We start from the raw sequence: 16,984 nt of genomic DNA, 5'->3' as shown, positions 1-16,984 counted from the left end.
CGAGACCAAGCCTTTGCCTCTCACTTTCCTGTTCTATGACACAGTCACAGAGACCCCTTTGTTTTCTTACAAAGCACGACAGAAGTTCACCAGTCCAGACAGGTCTCCTGGCTGGGTGTTATTTTTTTCTTTCTTTTATTATTATTTTTTATTACCTGGGTGCTTTTATTATCTTTTTTACCAGACATTCGGAACTCTGATATGTGGATAAATGCAGCGTGAGTACTAAATCAATCAATCCCTACTGCTTGAGAGAAAAAGCAGACAGGGCCATCGAGATGCCCCAGCAGATAGAGCGATTTGACGCCAAGTCTAATGCATGGCCAGAGTTCAATCCCTGTAACCCGCAAGGCTGGCCTCCCAAAGCATGATGTTGATTCTGACTCTCCCTAGAGCTAACGCCTGCATTCCAGAGACAGGAGGCCTCTCCAGGAGTGGAACATAGAGAAGGGTTATGATAACACCAGTTAGAACAACACACGAGCTCTGTTTTGCAAAAGACATGGGTGAATCAGGCTAAGTTTCCAGTGTAAACCAAAGCTACTGTCAAAGGCATGCATCCTGCACTCAGTCTGGAACTTACGGCTCACTGTGGCTGGGAGGCAAGATGTCAGCTTCTCTCTCAAGTGATGAGACTTTGGCTTCCTGTGCAGACTGGCATTAAAATTAAACACACGCACACATGCACTCACACACACACACACACACACATACACACACGCACACAAAATGACCACACTGGATATTGAGTGACATTTTTAAGAACACAGATGTAGCATTTAAGAATTCAGGGCTGAAAATGTGGTGTGACGGCTCATCCCTGAAATCCTAGCATTCAGGAGACTTAAGCAGAAGGATTGTCCCAAGTTTGAGGCCAGCTTAGACTACTGAATGAGAACCTGTCTCAAAAAAAAATAATAAATAATACATTATATTAATAATTGTTAAAATTAACTTATTTATATAATATTATAATTATATCATTGTCATTGTTACTAGTCAGGGCTGAAACATCATGATATCTTCAACTTATTTTAAGATGGTTCACTGTAAGAATCAGGGTCTGTCTCAATGGTAGAGCATTTGACAAGCATAGAACATTATACCAACACATATGCAAGGCCTGGGTTTCAGACAAATAAGTAAAGACAAACAGGTAGATGAACAGACGGACAAGATGGTAAATGACAGATGACTGGATCCACAAATAGCCTGGAGGTAGCTTAAAAGATGCTTTGATGGGGACAGATGAGCCAAAATACAAATGTAAACAGTTATGGAATCTAACGGAAACTTTGAGGGTGTTGCTGGTCATTCAGGGTTTCTGTGCTTATGTATTTGGTGCTCACTTAGGAGGCTGAAGTGGGAGGAGTTCAAGGTCAGCCTTCAACAGCAAGACCTTGTCTCAACTTTGCAGCAAAGGGATGTGTGTGTGTTTGTTTGTGTGCATGTCTGTCTATGTGTGGATGATTTCCTAAACAGTTGAGAGGTGTAGTTTCAGTGAAACTTTTCTTCTCATTCAATTTCCTGATCTTTTAGAAGAATACTATTAATAGCCTGAGCTATATGAGACCTTACCTAAAAGTAAGTAAATAAATAATAAAAAAAATTTAGTTTTCCTATTTTCCAACATCACCCCACATACACAGGCATACACACACCCCTGAACACCCACTCTTTCTTCCTTCCCTTCCTCTTCCTTTTCCTGGGAGACTCACCCTCTTCCCCATCTTAGGTTTAGTAAAGAGTTATCATTTTTTCCAGACAGCCTCTCTTTGCATCTGTCCCTGGGCATTTTAATTAAGGCTGTGGGTCTCTGCTTTCTGAAGACTGGTGACAGTGTCATTCATGGCTCTGTAAGTCCCCACCTAGTGCTCTTTTTCTCCAGGTTCATCATCTAATGGACACTGAGCCGCTAGCACATGGCTCTACCAGGAGCAGATCACATCCTGGGCCTCCTGCACTTCACTCTAGTGTTGGTTTCTAAGTTCTCCTTTCCTGGGCCAGTGTGACATCCTGGCCATGCTCACAAGCTCTGTTTGTCCTTCTGGCTCTGTGGGGTTGTTCGTACAACAACCGTGACCTCCCTGGTGACAATAAGTTTCATCTAGGCTCAGGCATGTCACTTCTGGAGCCACTAGCCCTGTGATTTCAACCATGAACCACTAGGCACCTCCAAATGAGTGATAATGAAGATGAGGACTCAGGAGCTAGTTCAGGCCAGGTTCAAGTTCAACCCTGTAACCTTGGGCAAGTAGCTCAAAAGCTTTGCCCAAGCCTCCCTTTTCTCTTGTGGAGGCCAAGTTAAACCACCTCACCTCACATCTCATGCTGTTGCCATCATCAATTAGCTACTTGGGGCACACCAGCAAAGCCAACAGGCAAAGACAAAGATGGGACCACTTTGGTTCAGCACAGAGTATGGCCATACCATCAGAATTCCCTCTGAGGCTCTTATCCCAAGACATAGGGGAGGGTTGAGGGAGGGTTTGCTGCTAATGTCTGAGCAGGGCACAGAAAACAGCTGTGGCTGGGGGTGAGGGTCCAAGATTATCTATGAACCCATTCTTGACTGACAGTTAATGGCTCTGACAAAGAGGATGATGTAAATGGGAATTATGAGAAGGAAGCAGGACCCACCCAGCTGAAGGAGCAGGCACAGTGTTTTAGGGGAGCCCGGGAAGGTGGGGTTGGAGTAAGTAGGTTGGGGACTCCTGAGAAAGGAGCACACAGTCTGCCAGATGCACAGTGTCTGGCCAGTATCATGCCAGAAGCCATGAGATGGATAGAGGCTGAGCAGATGGTTCAGGTGGTAAAGGCCTTGTGCCTAGCAAGGGTCTGGGTGGTAGGGAGCTGGCCTGGTGAGACTCTAGGGTGGGATTCCTGCAGACAGCGGTGGATTTCTGGCGGGGTCTGGGAAGTTAGGGAGCCTCAGCCAGAGGCACGAGCTGAACAGAGATTGTTCACATTCGGGAGACCCTGTGAGACACATCAATCTTCCAAGAGACCCTAAGACCCAGTTTTTTTGGCCCCTCATTAAGGAACTCCAAAAGGTTTCTTCACTATTTCCTTCTAAGACTGACTTTATAAGGAGGCTTAAATGGGGCCTTCCCTCCAAAGCGCTGGCAGGAAACAGGTGTGAAGGAGGCTGGTGGTGGCCAAGGGTGGCCAGGAGCTCAAGCGCCATCTAAGCCAATACCACCACCCACCCCAGCTGTGTCTGACAGCTGCGTTCATCTCAGACTTGAGCTGAGCTGTAGATTTCCAGGCTCTTCCTACCTAGGTGCTTCTTGACTATCCTCAATCAGCCCAGAGAGTTACAAATCACTCCACCTTCCCTCTTGGCAAGCCACCCGTTAAGATGAAGAACGGGGTGTCTGAAGAAATCTAGGCTTGATATGAGCACATCCTCCATGGAGGTAAGCCTCATGTTTCTATCTTACATAAAACCTCTGTTTTTCAAACGGAAGTGGACTCAATGTTGTGAAGCACCCACCGCTCACCTGCGTACCTGTGGGCTGTTATATATAGACTCTGGCCAGAGCCTTTTTTGAAAACCGTCATATCCTAGATCAGAAATGCTTTTGTTCAGAGCGGGTTGTCGATTGAGCTGAAATTGGAGTTTCATTTGAAACTGTCATCTTTGTAGGTCACAGAATTGTGGAAAAGTGACAGTTTTGCATGGTTTGGCCTAATATTATCACACTTGCTACCTAGAAGTCTCCTATTGGATGGAGGCTTTGAGGGATTGACTGCCTGAAGGTGAATCAGGCATTTGGGGGGAAACTGGACTCACGTGTCTCAAATGACCCTGTAGGTCCTGTGCATGTGAACCTGAGACTCCTGAGGGAATTGGTATTGGTGATGTGGGCCTGTGGACTGGGCTCTGGGGAGCAGGACACCACATGATATCCATCCCTTGGGATTTCACAGACTTCACCTAAACCCCTCTCTTTTTCAACATTCTCTTTAAAAAAAAAAAAAAATCTGTAATTGGTTTTCCAAGCCTGTGAAGTTGAATTGACTCCTCCCCCTTTGTCAGGTGACTTCAACACCTCCATGCAGCTGCTAGAAGGAAGTGAGGAGATTTTTGGCCTCATCCCTCCTTTGTGGCAAATTCCTACTGGAACTGCCACGCACTGGGCAGCCTGGGCTCGTCTGTCCTCAGCTTTATTCTTGACGGCTCCATTCCTGGGTTACGGAGTACCTGAAGAGGTGCCAAGCCCATGCGATTTGCTTAGAATGCAATAAGCCCAAGAAACATGTCCTCCGTGTGCAAGGAGCATCCAACTTCACAGCTTATTTGATTGGTTGGATTGTGTGGTTCTGTTTTGGGAACAAGGTGGTTACTCAATAAAAACAGTTGCTGAGAAGATTGTAGCAGGGTTTTCCGAGACTATGATCCTTACTTTAATTTTATCGTCATAGTTTAAAAATACTACCCTTGCAACCCTGACAGATAGCCTTTTATCATGCTCATGAAACTGATCTTGAAGCAATTACTTTCTGAAGTAACCCACCTGCCTGGCCAGCACCTATGGGTTCTTCTGTTCTCCATCCTAAGATGCAGGTTGCATTTGAGGCTGATTCACTAGGAAGGGAAGGGAAGCAGTTTGTAACCATTTGGGCTCATTTAGAATAGTCTAGAAGCAACCAGGTAGGAAAAGCCCAGAAATCTGCAACCCACATTCTCAGATTCCTGGGGAGGTGGGGAAATGAGTGAGAATCCAGGTGGGTCTGAGGGTCCTAAGTTTGAGCCCCGCTCCAAGAGTCTGAGAGACACTCTGAAGTCTGTCCCCAGCTGTGAGGGCAAACTCAGCTGTCAGCTCCAGCCACATACTTCTGCCCTTGGTCCTTGTTGCTTCCTGGGGCATTTGGGAAACTACAACACTGAAGACTCTTTCCTTGTGTGAACTCACAGGCACCTGACTCCAGTGTCCTGAGTTCCCTGAGCCCTCAGGTCATCACAGACTCCACAGAGCAGCTGAAGTGAAAGGCACAAAGAATCCCCTCAACTTCCAGTTCCTGGGGCTGCAGGTCACCTCTGCAGTCAGGCTGCTTCAGACACAAGCATACAGTGCTAACTGAAATGTGATTAAAAGGCAAAGACTGAAAGTTTAGACAAACTCAGTTTTGTGTCCCGACTGCTGACCCCAGCTACTTCAGCTGCCTCTGTTAATGTCTTTGAGTCCTATTTCTGTCTATAAAGAGGAGATAAATAATCTTATCTTTTAGGATTTTTTTTAAAGTTCAGTTAGATTACTCAATAAAGTTCCTGCTAGAGCTAGAGCTAGAGCTCAGTTGGCAGAGGTTTTTGCCTAACAAGACGTCTTAGCTTTGATATAAACCAGGCCCGGTGACTTATATCTATAATCCTAGCACTTGGAAGACAGAGGCAAGAGGATCAGAAGTTCAAGGTCATCCTCAGCTATACAGTGAATTCAAGGCCAATTTGGGATACATGTGGCCCCCATCTTAATTAATTAATTAAAATTAAGAGGCTCTATGTAAAAATGTTCAGAATATTAAGGTCAAAACATTTGGAATTGGCACAATTCACCCATAATACTACTAATGTTATGTGTTTTAAACATAATTGTATTTAGTAGAAAGTATTTCTGGAAATTGTATTCAGCAGTAAGTATTGTATGCTTCCAGGCTGATGCCTTCTAAGAAGAGAGTGAACTGTATCATTAAATTCTTCAATTAAAAGTAGACTTGTTCTGTCTGAGAGCCACGTGGGCAGCAGATGTGTATTGAGCCCATACCTACCCTTGGGACTAGTTTATCCTGTCCTGAGTACTTGTCCCCACACCCATGTTGTTACAGGGCAACTGCTGATGCATTTTATCCAGTTTGAGAGCCGTAAGCTTTTACTCAGATTTGACCTAGTTACATTTATTGTTAGTATGGACATAGGTGTCTTATGAGGGGTGTATTGCCACATCTGTTGTTGTATTTTCTATTTAGTAGATTCTCCCTTTGCTGAAATTCTTCTGTAACTAATTCAGGGCCCTCTGGATATAGTGACATGTTTACAGGGATCTTTGAAGTTAATGGGCTCAGTTCTACCACCAGTCCCTTAAAATACAGGTTTTTACCCTGCTTCCTTCCGGGAACGCATTTTCCCGCATCTTGAGCCAGCTTCTCTTTCCCAGGCTGCATCCAAGTGGGGTAGGCAGGAGATGGGGGTGTTGTCTGAGTCTCTAGTTAACACTCAACTGTAATTTGGGGCATGCTGTTCTCAATGTCCCCTTAAAGTGAAGGGCCCAACAGTGTCATTACAGTTGACATGATAGTTTACAAAGTGTTCTCTACGGTATCCATCTGCTCCAGTTTTTACAGAATCCTCAGGAACCACTTCTGACTACCTTTTCAATTTCACAAGAAAATTGAGAGTCAGATTGTTAGATGACTGACATAGCATCAATCTGCTGGGCAGGGACAATGCCAGAGAATAAGCCAAATCAAATATATTTCCTGTCATCCCCTTGGGTTCTCAGAATGGTGGTAGTCAAGGATCACAAAATGTTGAATCCTGCAATCCTGCAGGCCACAGTTAAATCATGCATCAGGACTCGGGAGGCACCATTTCACAAAATGCCTTTTGTTCATTGTTACGATTTTCTTCCAATCACACAAGCCTGCGTTCCTCTAGGAGATGAATCTCTACCCCACCTACAGGAAACTGAAGGCAAGAGACCTCTGAGGACACTGCCCTCTCCCCCAGCCCTCTGTCCAATCAGTCGCATCTCCAGGACACACCTTCCTCCTCCTCTCTGCATCCTGCCCTCTTTCTTGCTCCCCAACTGTCACCATCCAGTGCTGAGCACGCAGTATCTGGGATTGCTCCGGCCTGGGCTCCTGTGGCCAGCCTGGGGTTTCCTCCCATCTTCCAGCCAGCAGCAGATACAGCAGTCCTTACAAACCCAGAATCTTAGCACAGCTAACATAACAGTGCCTCCAGGGTTCACCATCATTGTCAGATGGTGTTTTTAGTCGTATAGAATTGTAGGTTTCGTCGTGACGCTTGCCTGTGTGTACTTAGTGTGTTTTGCTTACAGCCACCCCACAATTTCCCTCTCTCTCCTGCTAACCTCTTCCTCCCCAGCATCATCCCTTTTCTACTTTAATATCCTAAAAAATTTCTATTCTAGACTTCACGTGAGAAAAAACTCCCCACCTTTGATTTTGGAGGGTGGTGTTTTGAGATAGAGCCTCACTGGGTTGCCCAGGATGGCCTGGACTCATGGTGCACATTAGCCTTTATTTGCCTTTCTGAATCTGGCTTATTTCATTTAACATAATGATCACCAGTTTATCACTGAAACAAAATGTGTACTTTTATTCTTATGAATAAACAAACTCCATCACACATACATACTCTACTTTTTCTTTAACCCGCTCATCTGCCAATGATCATCTTCACTGCCTGTATTCCCTGACTGTTGCAAATAGTTCTGAGGCATTGAGTTTTGTGTATCTTGGCAACTAACTTAAAGTGGCTCTCAAGGTGACAGTTAGGAGTGGCACACGTGAGCCTCAGGAGCACACACCCACTTAATTGTCACCCTTCAACATTCCCAGTTTACAGGTGAGGAATCTGAGGCTAGCAGAAAGTGCAGAAAGTGGAGCTCAATCCCAAGTTCTTGTCTTTCTGGATCCAGATTCATGGCTTTGACCTCTACCCAGGGACGGGGCAGGCCCAGCCAGGGTGAGAGATGAGCAGAAGGAGGCAGAAAAGGCTCCGCTCTGAACTCTGGAACTTTCTGTCACTGTGACGGATGTGGTAGCACACAGGTGTCTGAGCTAGCTCTAGTAATTGAGTTTTATGAGGCCAAGCCAAGATGAAGGATCCATGGTTCCCCTCATCTCTTCCAGCATGGGGGCCGACAGTGACAGACTCGCCCCTTCCTCCGTTGCTGGCTCACCACCAAGTCCTGGGGCTTGAGCGTCTCTGCCTGTGTCTCTCAGGCTCAGAGCATTGCCAGTTCTGCTCTTTATACATTCCAAGGAATAGCCGTGGTTCTGAGGACAGGCACTCACTCTTCTGGGAATCGGGATCAATCCATGTATCCACAGTACAAACAGAACAACATACCAAAGACTCTCAGTAGAGAGATGAACACTCAACAGTCAGAGTCGGCTACACCTTAAGGGCAAGGGTCCTTTTCTTGGGTACATCCCTAGTCTGTAGCGTATTAGAAAAAACTCAGACTCTAACAACTCTCAACCCATTCTGTGCTATCTGTCCACACAGGTACCAATACTGCCGTCACCTCTACCTTACAGATGGGACACAGACTCAGGGGTGCCAAGTAAATTTCCCATCGTCACAGAGCCAAGTAGAGACGGCCTTGTCCTTGTTGAGAAAAGTGATATTTTAAAAAGTAATAATCAAAATAATAATTAAAAATAATCAAAACAGTTAATCAATAATCAAGTATAAAAAGAATATCCAAAAAGCAAGGTTCCCATTTACACTCAAATCCCCCCCTTTTCTGAGAAGTAACCACTGGTGTCCAGGGCCTGGGTACTTCTCTAGAAATATTTGCTATATGTCAAAGCTCACATGGAAAGATGGACAATCAATTCAGATATATAAGTAAATGTAGTTTCTCTGCGTAGCCTTGGCTATTCTGGAATTCACTCTACAGACCAGGCTGGCAAACTCACAGATCCACCTGCCTCTGTCTCCCGAGTGCCGGGATTAAAGATGTGCGCACCACTGCCTGGCAGAGTACTCTATCTTGAATGTCATTCCTCATTAACTTTTTAAAAATATTCTTATTCTTTGAGAACTTTATACATCATGTTTTGATCAGATTTGTCCTAATCCTCCCAGATCCACCCCATCTCCCTGCCCACACCCAACTTCATGTTCTCTCTCTCTTCCTCTCCTTCTCCCTCTCCCTCTCTCACCCATAGACTCCAACATGGGCTACCCACATACTCCTGAATGTTGGGCCACGCTCTGGAGGAGGGTCAACCTACCAGGAACCACACCCTTAAAGAAAACTGACTCTTCCTCACCCGGAAGCCATTAATTGTCAGTACGTGCTGGACCGTTGACGGGCTTGATCTTGTACAGGCAGCCACTATGAGTTCATGGGGGCAGTAGCCTGTCATATGCAGGAGACAGGTTTTATTCCAGTCCTCCCCACCCTCCAGCTCTTAAAATCCTTCCACACCCTCTCCTGTGATGTTCCCTGAGCTTTGGCGGGGGTGGGGAGTGGCCTAGATGTCCCATTTGTGGCCGAGCATTCCACTGACACTTATTCTCAGCACTTTGGCCAGTTTTGGGTTTCTGCGTTAAGCCCACTCACTGCACAAAGGACAGACTCTCATGGTGTCAGAGAGCTGTGCCGACCTGTGGGTAGGCAGGCAGAACTTTAGAGAGCTATGTGATACTAGGTCGGTTTAGCAGCATGAAGGATCCTTACAGACTGTCCCCACCCTGGCGTCACACCTGCCCAGAATGACAGAGCAACGTATCTAGTGTTTTCCTTGACTGACGTGTATGAATGTATGCACAGATGGATGTATGTGCATGTGTGCACACGTGTATTCATGCCCATGTGTCTATTCATGTGCGCATGTCTACCTGTGTGCGTCTATTGATGTCCTATATGCTTTATCTGAAGGAGGAAGTCCTAATTCTCAGTAGCCACACCAAAGAAGGCATGTGTGTTTTAAATTGAAGGCCGATGTTGTCAAATATTAAAGGAGTCTATACCCAGCAACAGTGTTAGAGAGGACCCATCCCCTAGATGTCCCCTGGACACAGGGTTCAGGCTTCCACAGTCGTCCTCCAACCTGACTCGAAGCTGAAACTCTTCCTGTCCAGATGTGGATTCAGTCTGGGAAATCAAAGTCATCCTCAGCAGGCTACAGCCGCAAAGTACGGGGTTCCACCATTGCCTGGGGATTCACTATAGGACCCAGAGACTCATCCCTGGAATCCCCAAAGCACAAGATGCCAGCACACCCCGCTGACTTGCGGGGGTGCGGCAGGCTTGGGGCTCTGGCTTGCTGGCGTGGGAGAGATTGCTTCAACTTGGATCCTAAAAGGCTGCAAATTAGTGACTCAAGAGACCATGGAGGTTGGCTGCTTGGGGTATTGTTTAAAGGGGGCACAGCTTTGCATCTTTTGTTTGTACGGGTGTGTGTGTGTGGCTATGTCTTGTGCTTTTTTAAGACTTGGGAACTTGAGATCTGTTTTTTAAGAAAGGTTGGAGGGAGACAGCCGCAAGGCCGTGACCCTGAGAGTGACCTTGTGGCTGCACAGAGTGTGAGCAGCTGCAGGGTCACAGGCTGGGCTTTGTTTTCCTTAATGCTGTTCATGGAAAACATAATACAGCCGTGGTTGGGACCTAAGCAATACAGCATTCCAGTATGTGGGACCACCAGCCTCTGACCTGCTGGGCCTGGGAAGCTCCAGCCGTGGGTATCCGCCCCTCCCAGAATACAGTTATTTACATGTACAAATTTACCATGCATGCATGTTTCTCACCTGACAGCACGTGCAGTGGCTCCTTTCTGATCTGGAGATACCCATCTTGTTCTCTGAAATACACTTCTTAAGCGTAGATATTCATCGGATACCTAGAGGGCAGGGTTCCAGGCACTAGACACTGTTAGTCCAGGACACATCCTCTTCTAACCTCTCCTGTGAAATGATGGGTTTTTCTCTCCCACGCCTGTTCCCAGCTAAGTCTCCAGTCGATTTTAAAGGGACAAGAGAGAGGACAGACTCCAGGGACCTAACTGACATTTATTTATTCTTTGGGTGGGCATGCTTGCCACAGCCACATGTGGGGGTCAGAGGACAACTTACTCCTGGAGTCTGTCTCCTTCCGCTTTATAAGATGTGGGGACTGAACTCCAGTCATCAGGCTTGGTGACAAGTGCTTTTACCTGCTAAGCCATCTCACTGGCCCAATAGTCACAGGTTAGACCCACATCATCTGGGAACAGTGCAGTAAGAGCTCTGGTAAAGTGGTCAGCTTTGTGGTAATCACACTGGAAAAACTTAGGAAAGGGTAAGAGAGAGAGGGTTTAAATTTATTAACGTGGTAGTCCTAGCCCTTGGAAAGCCATCATCGAGGGGGTCATGAGGTCAACACCAGCCTGGTAAAAACCTAATCCAGAAAAAAAAATGTTTTTGACATGTTTTGCGATCTTCTCCTCATACAAGTCCTTGAAGGCCAAAGTGCAGTTGGACTCTTTTAGAATCCCGTAGCCACAGTGAGGAAAGCCAAACATACCATGAGCAGCTGCCATTCCAGGGCCACCTGGCCACCCCACCATCTCACGCGACTGGTCAGTGCAGAAACACAATCCTCACCCAAAGGAAGTAAGAGAGAGTTTATTTTGGAGCCAAATATAAGTGACCACAGCTTGGGGACAGAGACTCATGTCCCCCAGATTCCATGTTCTGCTGTGAAAGCTGCTACCTGAGATTTTATTCACCACACAGCAGAAGAGCCTGAGAGTGTTTACCAGGCTCATTAGTGGGGGCACAGGTGGGCAGTCCCAGCAAAGCGGGGGAGACTTCACCGGAGGGTTATGTAACGTCAGGTGACGTCTTTAGCTTTTGGATCGGTGGTGCTAGTGGCCAAATAAGAATACAAGTTTTGATAGTCACAAGCACTTTTTTTTCCCCCTGACACAGGGGTGGGTGATAGGCAACTTTCAAAGGCACCAAAGAGATGATTTGACTCTGATCTGCAACATTCTCTTTATGTTCTCAAGGTTGAGTCCTTCAGCCTGTAAACTTGTAACACAGGAAGATTCTCTCTCTCTCTCTCTCTCTCTCTCTCTCTCTCTCTCTCTCTCTCTCTTTTCTCATCTCCCCACCTTCTTTCTGGGAACTTCAGATACCTGCTTTTAAGTCTGAGTTCACAACACTGAATGTGCCCCTCCCCCTGACTCTCCAGACCTCTGCTCCCCATTTTTCAATGAACGCGCTATACTAGGGACACTCAATGGCTCTTCTTCATACCAGTCCAGAATGGAAAGTGCTAGAATTGGAAAATCATAACAAACCAAGACACATGATACCCCAAAGCCGTTTACAGTCATCATACATGTGTGAGGAGAGCCCCCATGTGGGACCATGATTGCATAGAGCTGAAATGTGAGGCTGAAGTGGAGGGAATGCTTTGGGTAGAGATGGGGTGTCATGTCTGAGATTGTCGTTCCGACTGGGGCTAACAATGACTATTAAACTTCCCTGGAGTCTCCTTTCCTCTCTTCCTCATAAGAGCCTGTTGATAACTTAGCCGAACAAGTACTTCCTAAGTTTAACCTTCTAAAACAAACAACAGAAAACTAACAAGGAGCATTCACATCTGCAACTCTGTCGGTCCTCAAAGCATGAGAGTGACTCTTTATTCCTACTGTGGCTGCAAGGATCAAATGAGAGAGACTCCAATGCGGAGGGCTTGGCACCCTTCCTAGCCAAGAACTCCCACTGTCTCCTTTCCTCCCATTGTAGAAATGAGGCTCAGGGAGGAAAGCTGCCCACCCAAGGTCACACAACGAGGAGGTGGTGTCAGACACGCCCTGTTTTGGCTGCTTCCTTCTCCCTGGCAGTCATCTCTTATTTCCTCACAGCAAGGTAAAGAAAATAAATACACCCAGAATGCATGAAGTACTCAGTGGAGGCCCAGTTCCAAGTGTGGTTTCCATGGTATGTACTGTGTCGGGTGAGAGAGAGAAAGAGAGAGAGATTTGTTTAGAATCCCAGCTCCAGAAGGTGTAGGCAATGTGGCTGGCCGTTCAGCCTAGTTTCTATCTCCCTATAGATGAGGCTCCCACATCAACCACGTGAGCATCTTCAGTGTGATTTGCAGGGAAGAGTCCTCTTACAGACTGATAGAGGAAAACACACGCAAACACGTGCACGAGCGCGCACACACATGCACATCGAACCACACTGATTAAACCTAGGGGGCTGAAATCATCAAGTTACGTAATAACAACCAGAGACCAGTTTTCCTGAGTGTTGGTCCTCTTCCTGGCGTTGCTGGGCCTGTGTTTTCTGTGCTGTTGAATTCTCCAGGTTAATCAGTAGAGTGATTGCTAATTGGGAAACCGTTTCACAGATAAGGGAAATGAGGCTCGGGGTAAATAAGGAGCCCACTCAGAAACACAGACAGAGCCAGGGAGCACTTTAGCCAGTTTCTCAGAAACTGGGGGGAATTGGATGTTGGCAAAGCAGGACAAATAAGTATCCCTAGGAAGCTCCCTATGTCTTGCTGCAAAGGAGAGTTGAAACTGACCCTGATCAGGATAGAAACGAATCATGATGAGAGATAGACTGGTTCCTTTAGAGAGAAAAGGAAAACCAGAACACTGTGGGGTTAAGACTGTGATGGATGCTGGGAGGAGCAGGTAGGCCTGTAATCCCAGCTGAGGCAGTAGGATTGCAAGTTCAAGGCCTGAACTACAGAGTGAGTTCAGGTTTAGCCCTGGGTAACTTCATCAGACCCTTTGTCAAAATAAAAATTAAGGAGATTGGGGATATAGTCCAGTATACAGGAAGCCCTGGGTCCCACTCCCAGTACCACATGAAGAAAGGGAGGGAGGGGTAGACGAGAGGAAAAAATGGATCCTAGCACCAGGCAAGATCCCCACTTGTTTCTATAAGACAGGAGAGACAGAGGCCAAGATGAGCATGGTTGAGGGTGGTGACATGCTTTCTCTTTCCACCTATGGCTGTGGTTTGGTCCCCCAGAGGGCTCATGGAAAGCTAAGGAAGCAAGAGAGCAATGCCATCCTCCTCGACAAGGAAGGGCATTGGTGATCCTGGGTACTTTTCCCTACAAACCAGAGCTTGGGCAGCAGAATGCTAAAAAATACTCAGTCTGCTGACACACGGGCCACACACAGCAGAGAAATGCCACAGCGTGAGGGCGATGCATGAGTACACAGAGAGAAACACACACTCAGAGCCGCGCCAGATGGAGAAGGCAGCCTGGGCTGGGCCAGCGATTCGTTACTCCCCAGCCCACACAGAGCTGCTGGTGGGGTTATGTAATGCAAGCTGCGAAAACGCTAACCAGCCTCCTTCAAGGGGGCCTCTGGGGGAGGGGCACCTCCCTCGAAAGACAGGTGGGGCCTCTGTGGTCAACTCCTGTTCTCAGGGGCAGTGGGCACTCACGTCGGCTGACTCGGCCCTGGGAAGTTGCTAAAAGCGAACCAAGGCCCTTCAGTTTGTTAGTCGTGGGGGAAGACGGGTGTCCCTGCTTGTATGAGGCATGATGAGAAGGAGTCTAGGGATACAGGTGGAACCATGGCTTGGAAGAGAGGAGAGAAATGGGTGAAAAGATTGGCGCGTCCCCACCCCACCCCACCACACACATGCGCGCGCGTGCACACACACACACACACACACACACACACCACTCTTCGCCCCTTTTGGCCCCCAAATTCCAACACCCAGACTACTGATGGTTTGAAAATTGACAGCCTTTTAGAAAAGTAAACGCAGAGCTTCGAAAACATCCACCTAGAGTAATTAGCAGGTAACTTTCCAAGTTCAGACTTGAAAGGGAAGCTGGCCTGCCCCTCCGCTATCCACTCGGTGTGACCTCAAACAAGGCATCAAGCCCTCTTTCAAGCTGGGGCTCCAGGCTTAGAGCTGCGTTTCTGTGAACATCAAAGGAGGAAAAATAACTTACTGAGAACAGAAGTAGCCAGAACTGCCATGTTAGTCCTCGCTTTGGCTTCTCCTCTTCCATCGGTAAATATCGATTGAGCGTGTTTTGTGCCATTGTTAAGTCTAGAGGGTCACAGCCCGTCTTTCTCAAGTTCCCTCGCTGGGGCTTTTCATGTGTTGTTATGTGGGGGACAGATGTATTTGAGATTTGTGTGGACCTGTCTCTTTGGTGTTGAAAGTGTTTGTAACGTAGCCAAGTATCTATTTTTTTGAAATTGAAATGAGCTAATGATGAGAAAAATGGCTGTAAAAATTCCATCGATAGTACCACGATGGAAGGCAGCGTCTATATACCTATTCAGTAAGGTTTTTTTTTTTTTCTTGGTGGTGAGGCTCCAGAATAGGGAGGCCAAACGTTGGTGCCAGAGAAGCTTCCGAGATGTGGCTGGGAAATGTTTACAAAATCTGGGCCACAGAGGACAATGTAACAAGTTGGAGCAACAGTTCCGGTGGTGGGAAAGATTCTTACCCTTGGGTCTCTGGGGTTGCCTGGATGTCTTGGCTGTGGTGTCCCCAGGGAGGCCTTTGGTCCCTGAGGGCTTTGATTGTAGGGATAAAACCAGGAAGACATTGCTAACTTGAAAAGGTGAGTATCCTCTTGAGGAAGCCCAGCCACGCTTCAGGCTTGGCTTCAACCCCGGTGTCTGTGACTCGGTGTTTTCCATCCTAGCTCTGAGGTATTGGCTCCCCCATTCTACTCGCTTCCGTTCTCTTCTCATCTGCTCTCTTCTTCCTTCCCCTCAGCTCCAGGAGCCCCTCCATCACATGTGCATCTGACAAGCTGGTGACCAAGATGCCCAGAGACTAGTGTCCATGCTTGTGTGTCATTTAGACAGTCATCAGACACAGCAAGCCTCCAGTCTTCCTGACCTTAGGGACACTTCCCATCACTGCTCCTGACGTCTGCCCGGTCAGCCCTGGCTTCCTTAGAGAGCAAGGAAGGGGCGGGGACACATGAAATCATGCCACCCAAGGTCGAATGGCAATGAGCAGGTGACGCCAAGTTGACGTCAAAGACAGAGACGACAGGAACTCTGCAGCCAGCTCTTGTCCCCGAGTCATCTCAGCTTGGAGGTCTTCTGAAGGACGCGGACACCATGGAAGAGCAGACATTTGGGGTTCAGCAGATCCAACCGAACGTCATTTCTGTTCGTCTCTTCAAACGCAAAGTCGGGGGTCTGGGCTTCCTGGTGAAGGAACGGGTCAGCAAGCCACCCGTGATCATCTCAGACCTGATTCGAGGAGGTGCCGCGGAGCAGAGTGGCCTTATCCAAGCCGGAGACATCATTCTCGCCGTCAATGGCCGGCCCCTGGTGGACCTCAGCTATGACAGCGCCCTGGAGGTACTCAGGGGCATTGCCTCTGAGACCCACGTGGTCCTCATTCTGAGGGGCCCTGAGGGCTTCACTACACACCTGGAGACCACCTTCACAGGGGACGGGACCCCCAAGACCATCCGGGTGACCCAGCCCCTGGGCCCCCCCACCAAAGCTGTCGATCTGTCCCACCAGCCATCAGCCAGCAAAGAGCAGCCGTTAGCAGCAGACAGGATCCCAGGACCTGGTAATGGGCCACAGCATGCCCAAGGCAATGGACAGGAAGCCGGCTCAGTCTCCCAGGCCAACGGTCTGGCCATTGACCCTTCCATGAAAAGTACCAAGGCCAACCAACAGGACAGTGGGGAGTGTGACGAACTGCTCAAAGAGATAGAACCCGTGCTGAGCGCCCTCAACAGCGGGGGTAAGACAGTCAACAGAGGGGGACCAGCCAGAGCAGAGATGAAAGACACGGGAGTCCAGGTGGACAGGTGAGCTACTCAGATGTGCAAGTGTGTGTTTGTATGTCGGCGTGCATGTGAAGCCCTGCTCTGCAGCCCGAGAGCTAGCCTGCCTCCCCATATGACTTGCCCCCCCCCCCTTATCTCACCCCTGAAAATTCTAGTCATGAGAGGTGAGTGGGCCTCCATTTGAAGATGCGGCTCTTGCCATGAAGTTCAGGGTCATTAACCGTGGTCCAGGGAATTGTGTCTCCACATATTTGTCCCATGTGTGCTCCCAGAGTCACATAGGGTGGGACTGGGAGAGATGTGTCAAGCCTGAGTTCGGGGAGATGGAGATGGCCAGGTTGATTCTGACCAGAGACTGAGAGTTGTGTGAACATGGCTCACTGGGCATGTGGCTCATGCCAAGGTCCTGAGAGCAAGGAAAGACTGAACTCTGAACCCTATTCCGAGTTCTCTCTGTCCAGTGGAAGACAGGG

The 16,984-nt window shown here is 47.8% G+C and overlaps 1 protein-coding gene across 4 annotated transcripts in view; it reads left to right on the top strand.

Annotated features, from left to right (window-relative positions):
- Nucleotides 1–16,984, top strand: part of Nos1 (nitric oxide synthase 1) — a 174,168-nt gene that overhangs the window by 66,081 nt on the left and 91,103 nt on the right. For all 4 annotated transcript variants that reach the window (XM_060382531.1, XM_060382530.1, XM_021642746.2 and 1 more), the window contains one exon: nucleotides 15,470–16,532. In XM_060382531.1, coding sequence (XP_060238514.1) covers nucleotides 15,823–16,532 — 710 coding nt within the window. In that variant the 5' untranslated portion in view covers nucleotides 15,470–15,822. The remainder of the gene's footprint in view (nucleotides 1–15,469; nucleotides 16,533–16,984) is intronic.

The sequence above is a fragment of the Meriones unguiculatus genome, chromosome 4 (assembly GCF_030254825.1).
Source record: "Meriones unguiculatus strain TT.TT164.6M chromosome 4, Bangor_MerUng_6.1, whole genome shotgun sequence".
Lineage (NCBI taxonomy): Eukaryota > Metazoa > Chordata > Mammalia > Rodentia > Muridae > Meriones > Meriones unguiculatus.
The sequence above is the reverse complement of the archived record's forward strand: the minus strand, read 5'-3'. Positions and strand labels throughout refer to the sequence as shown.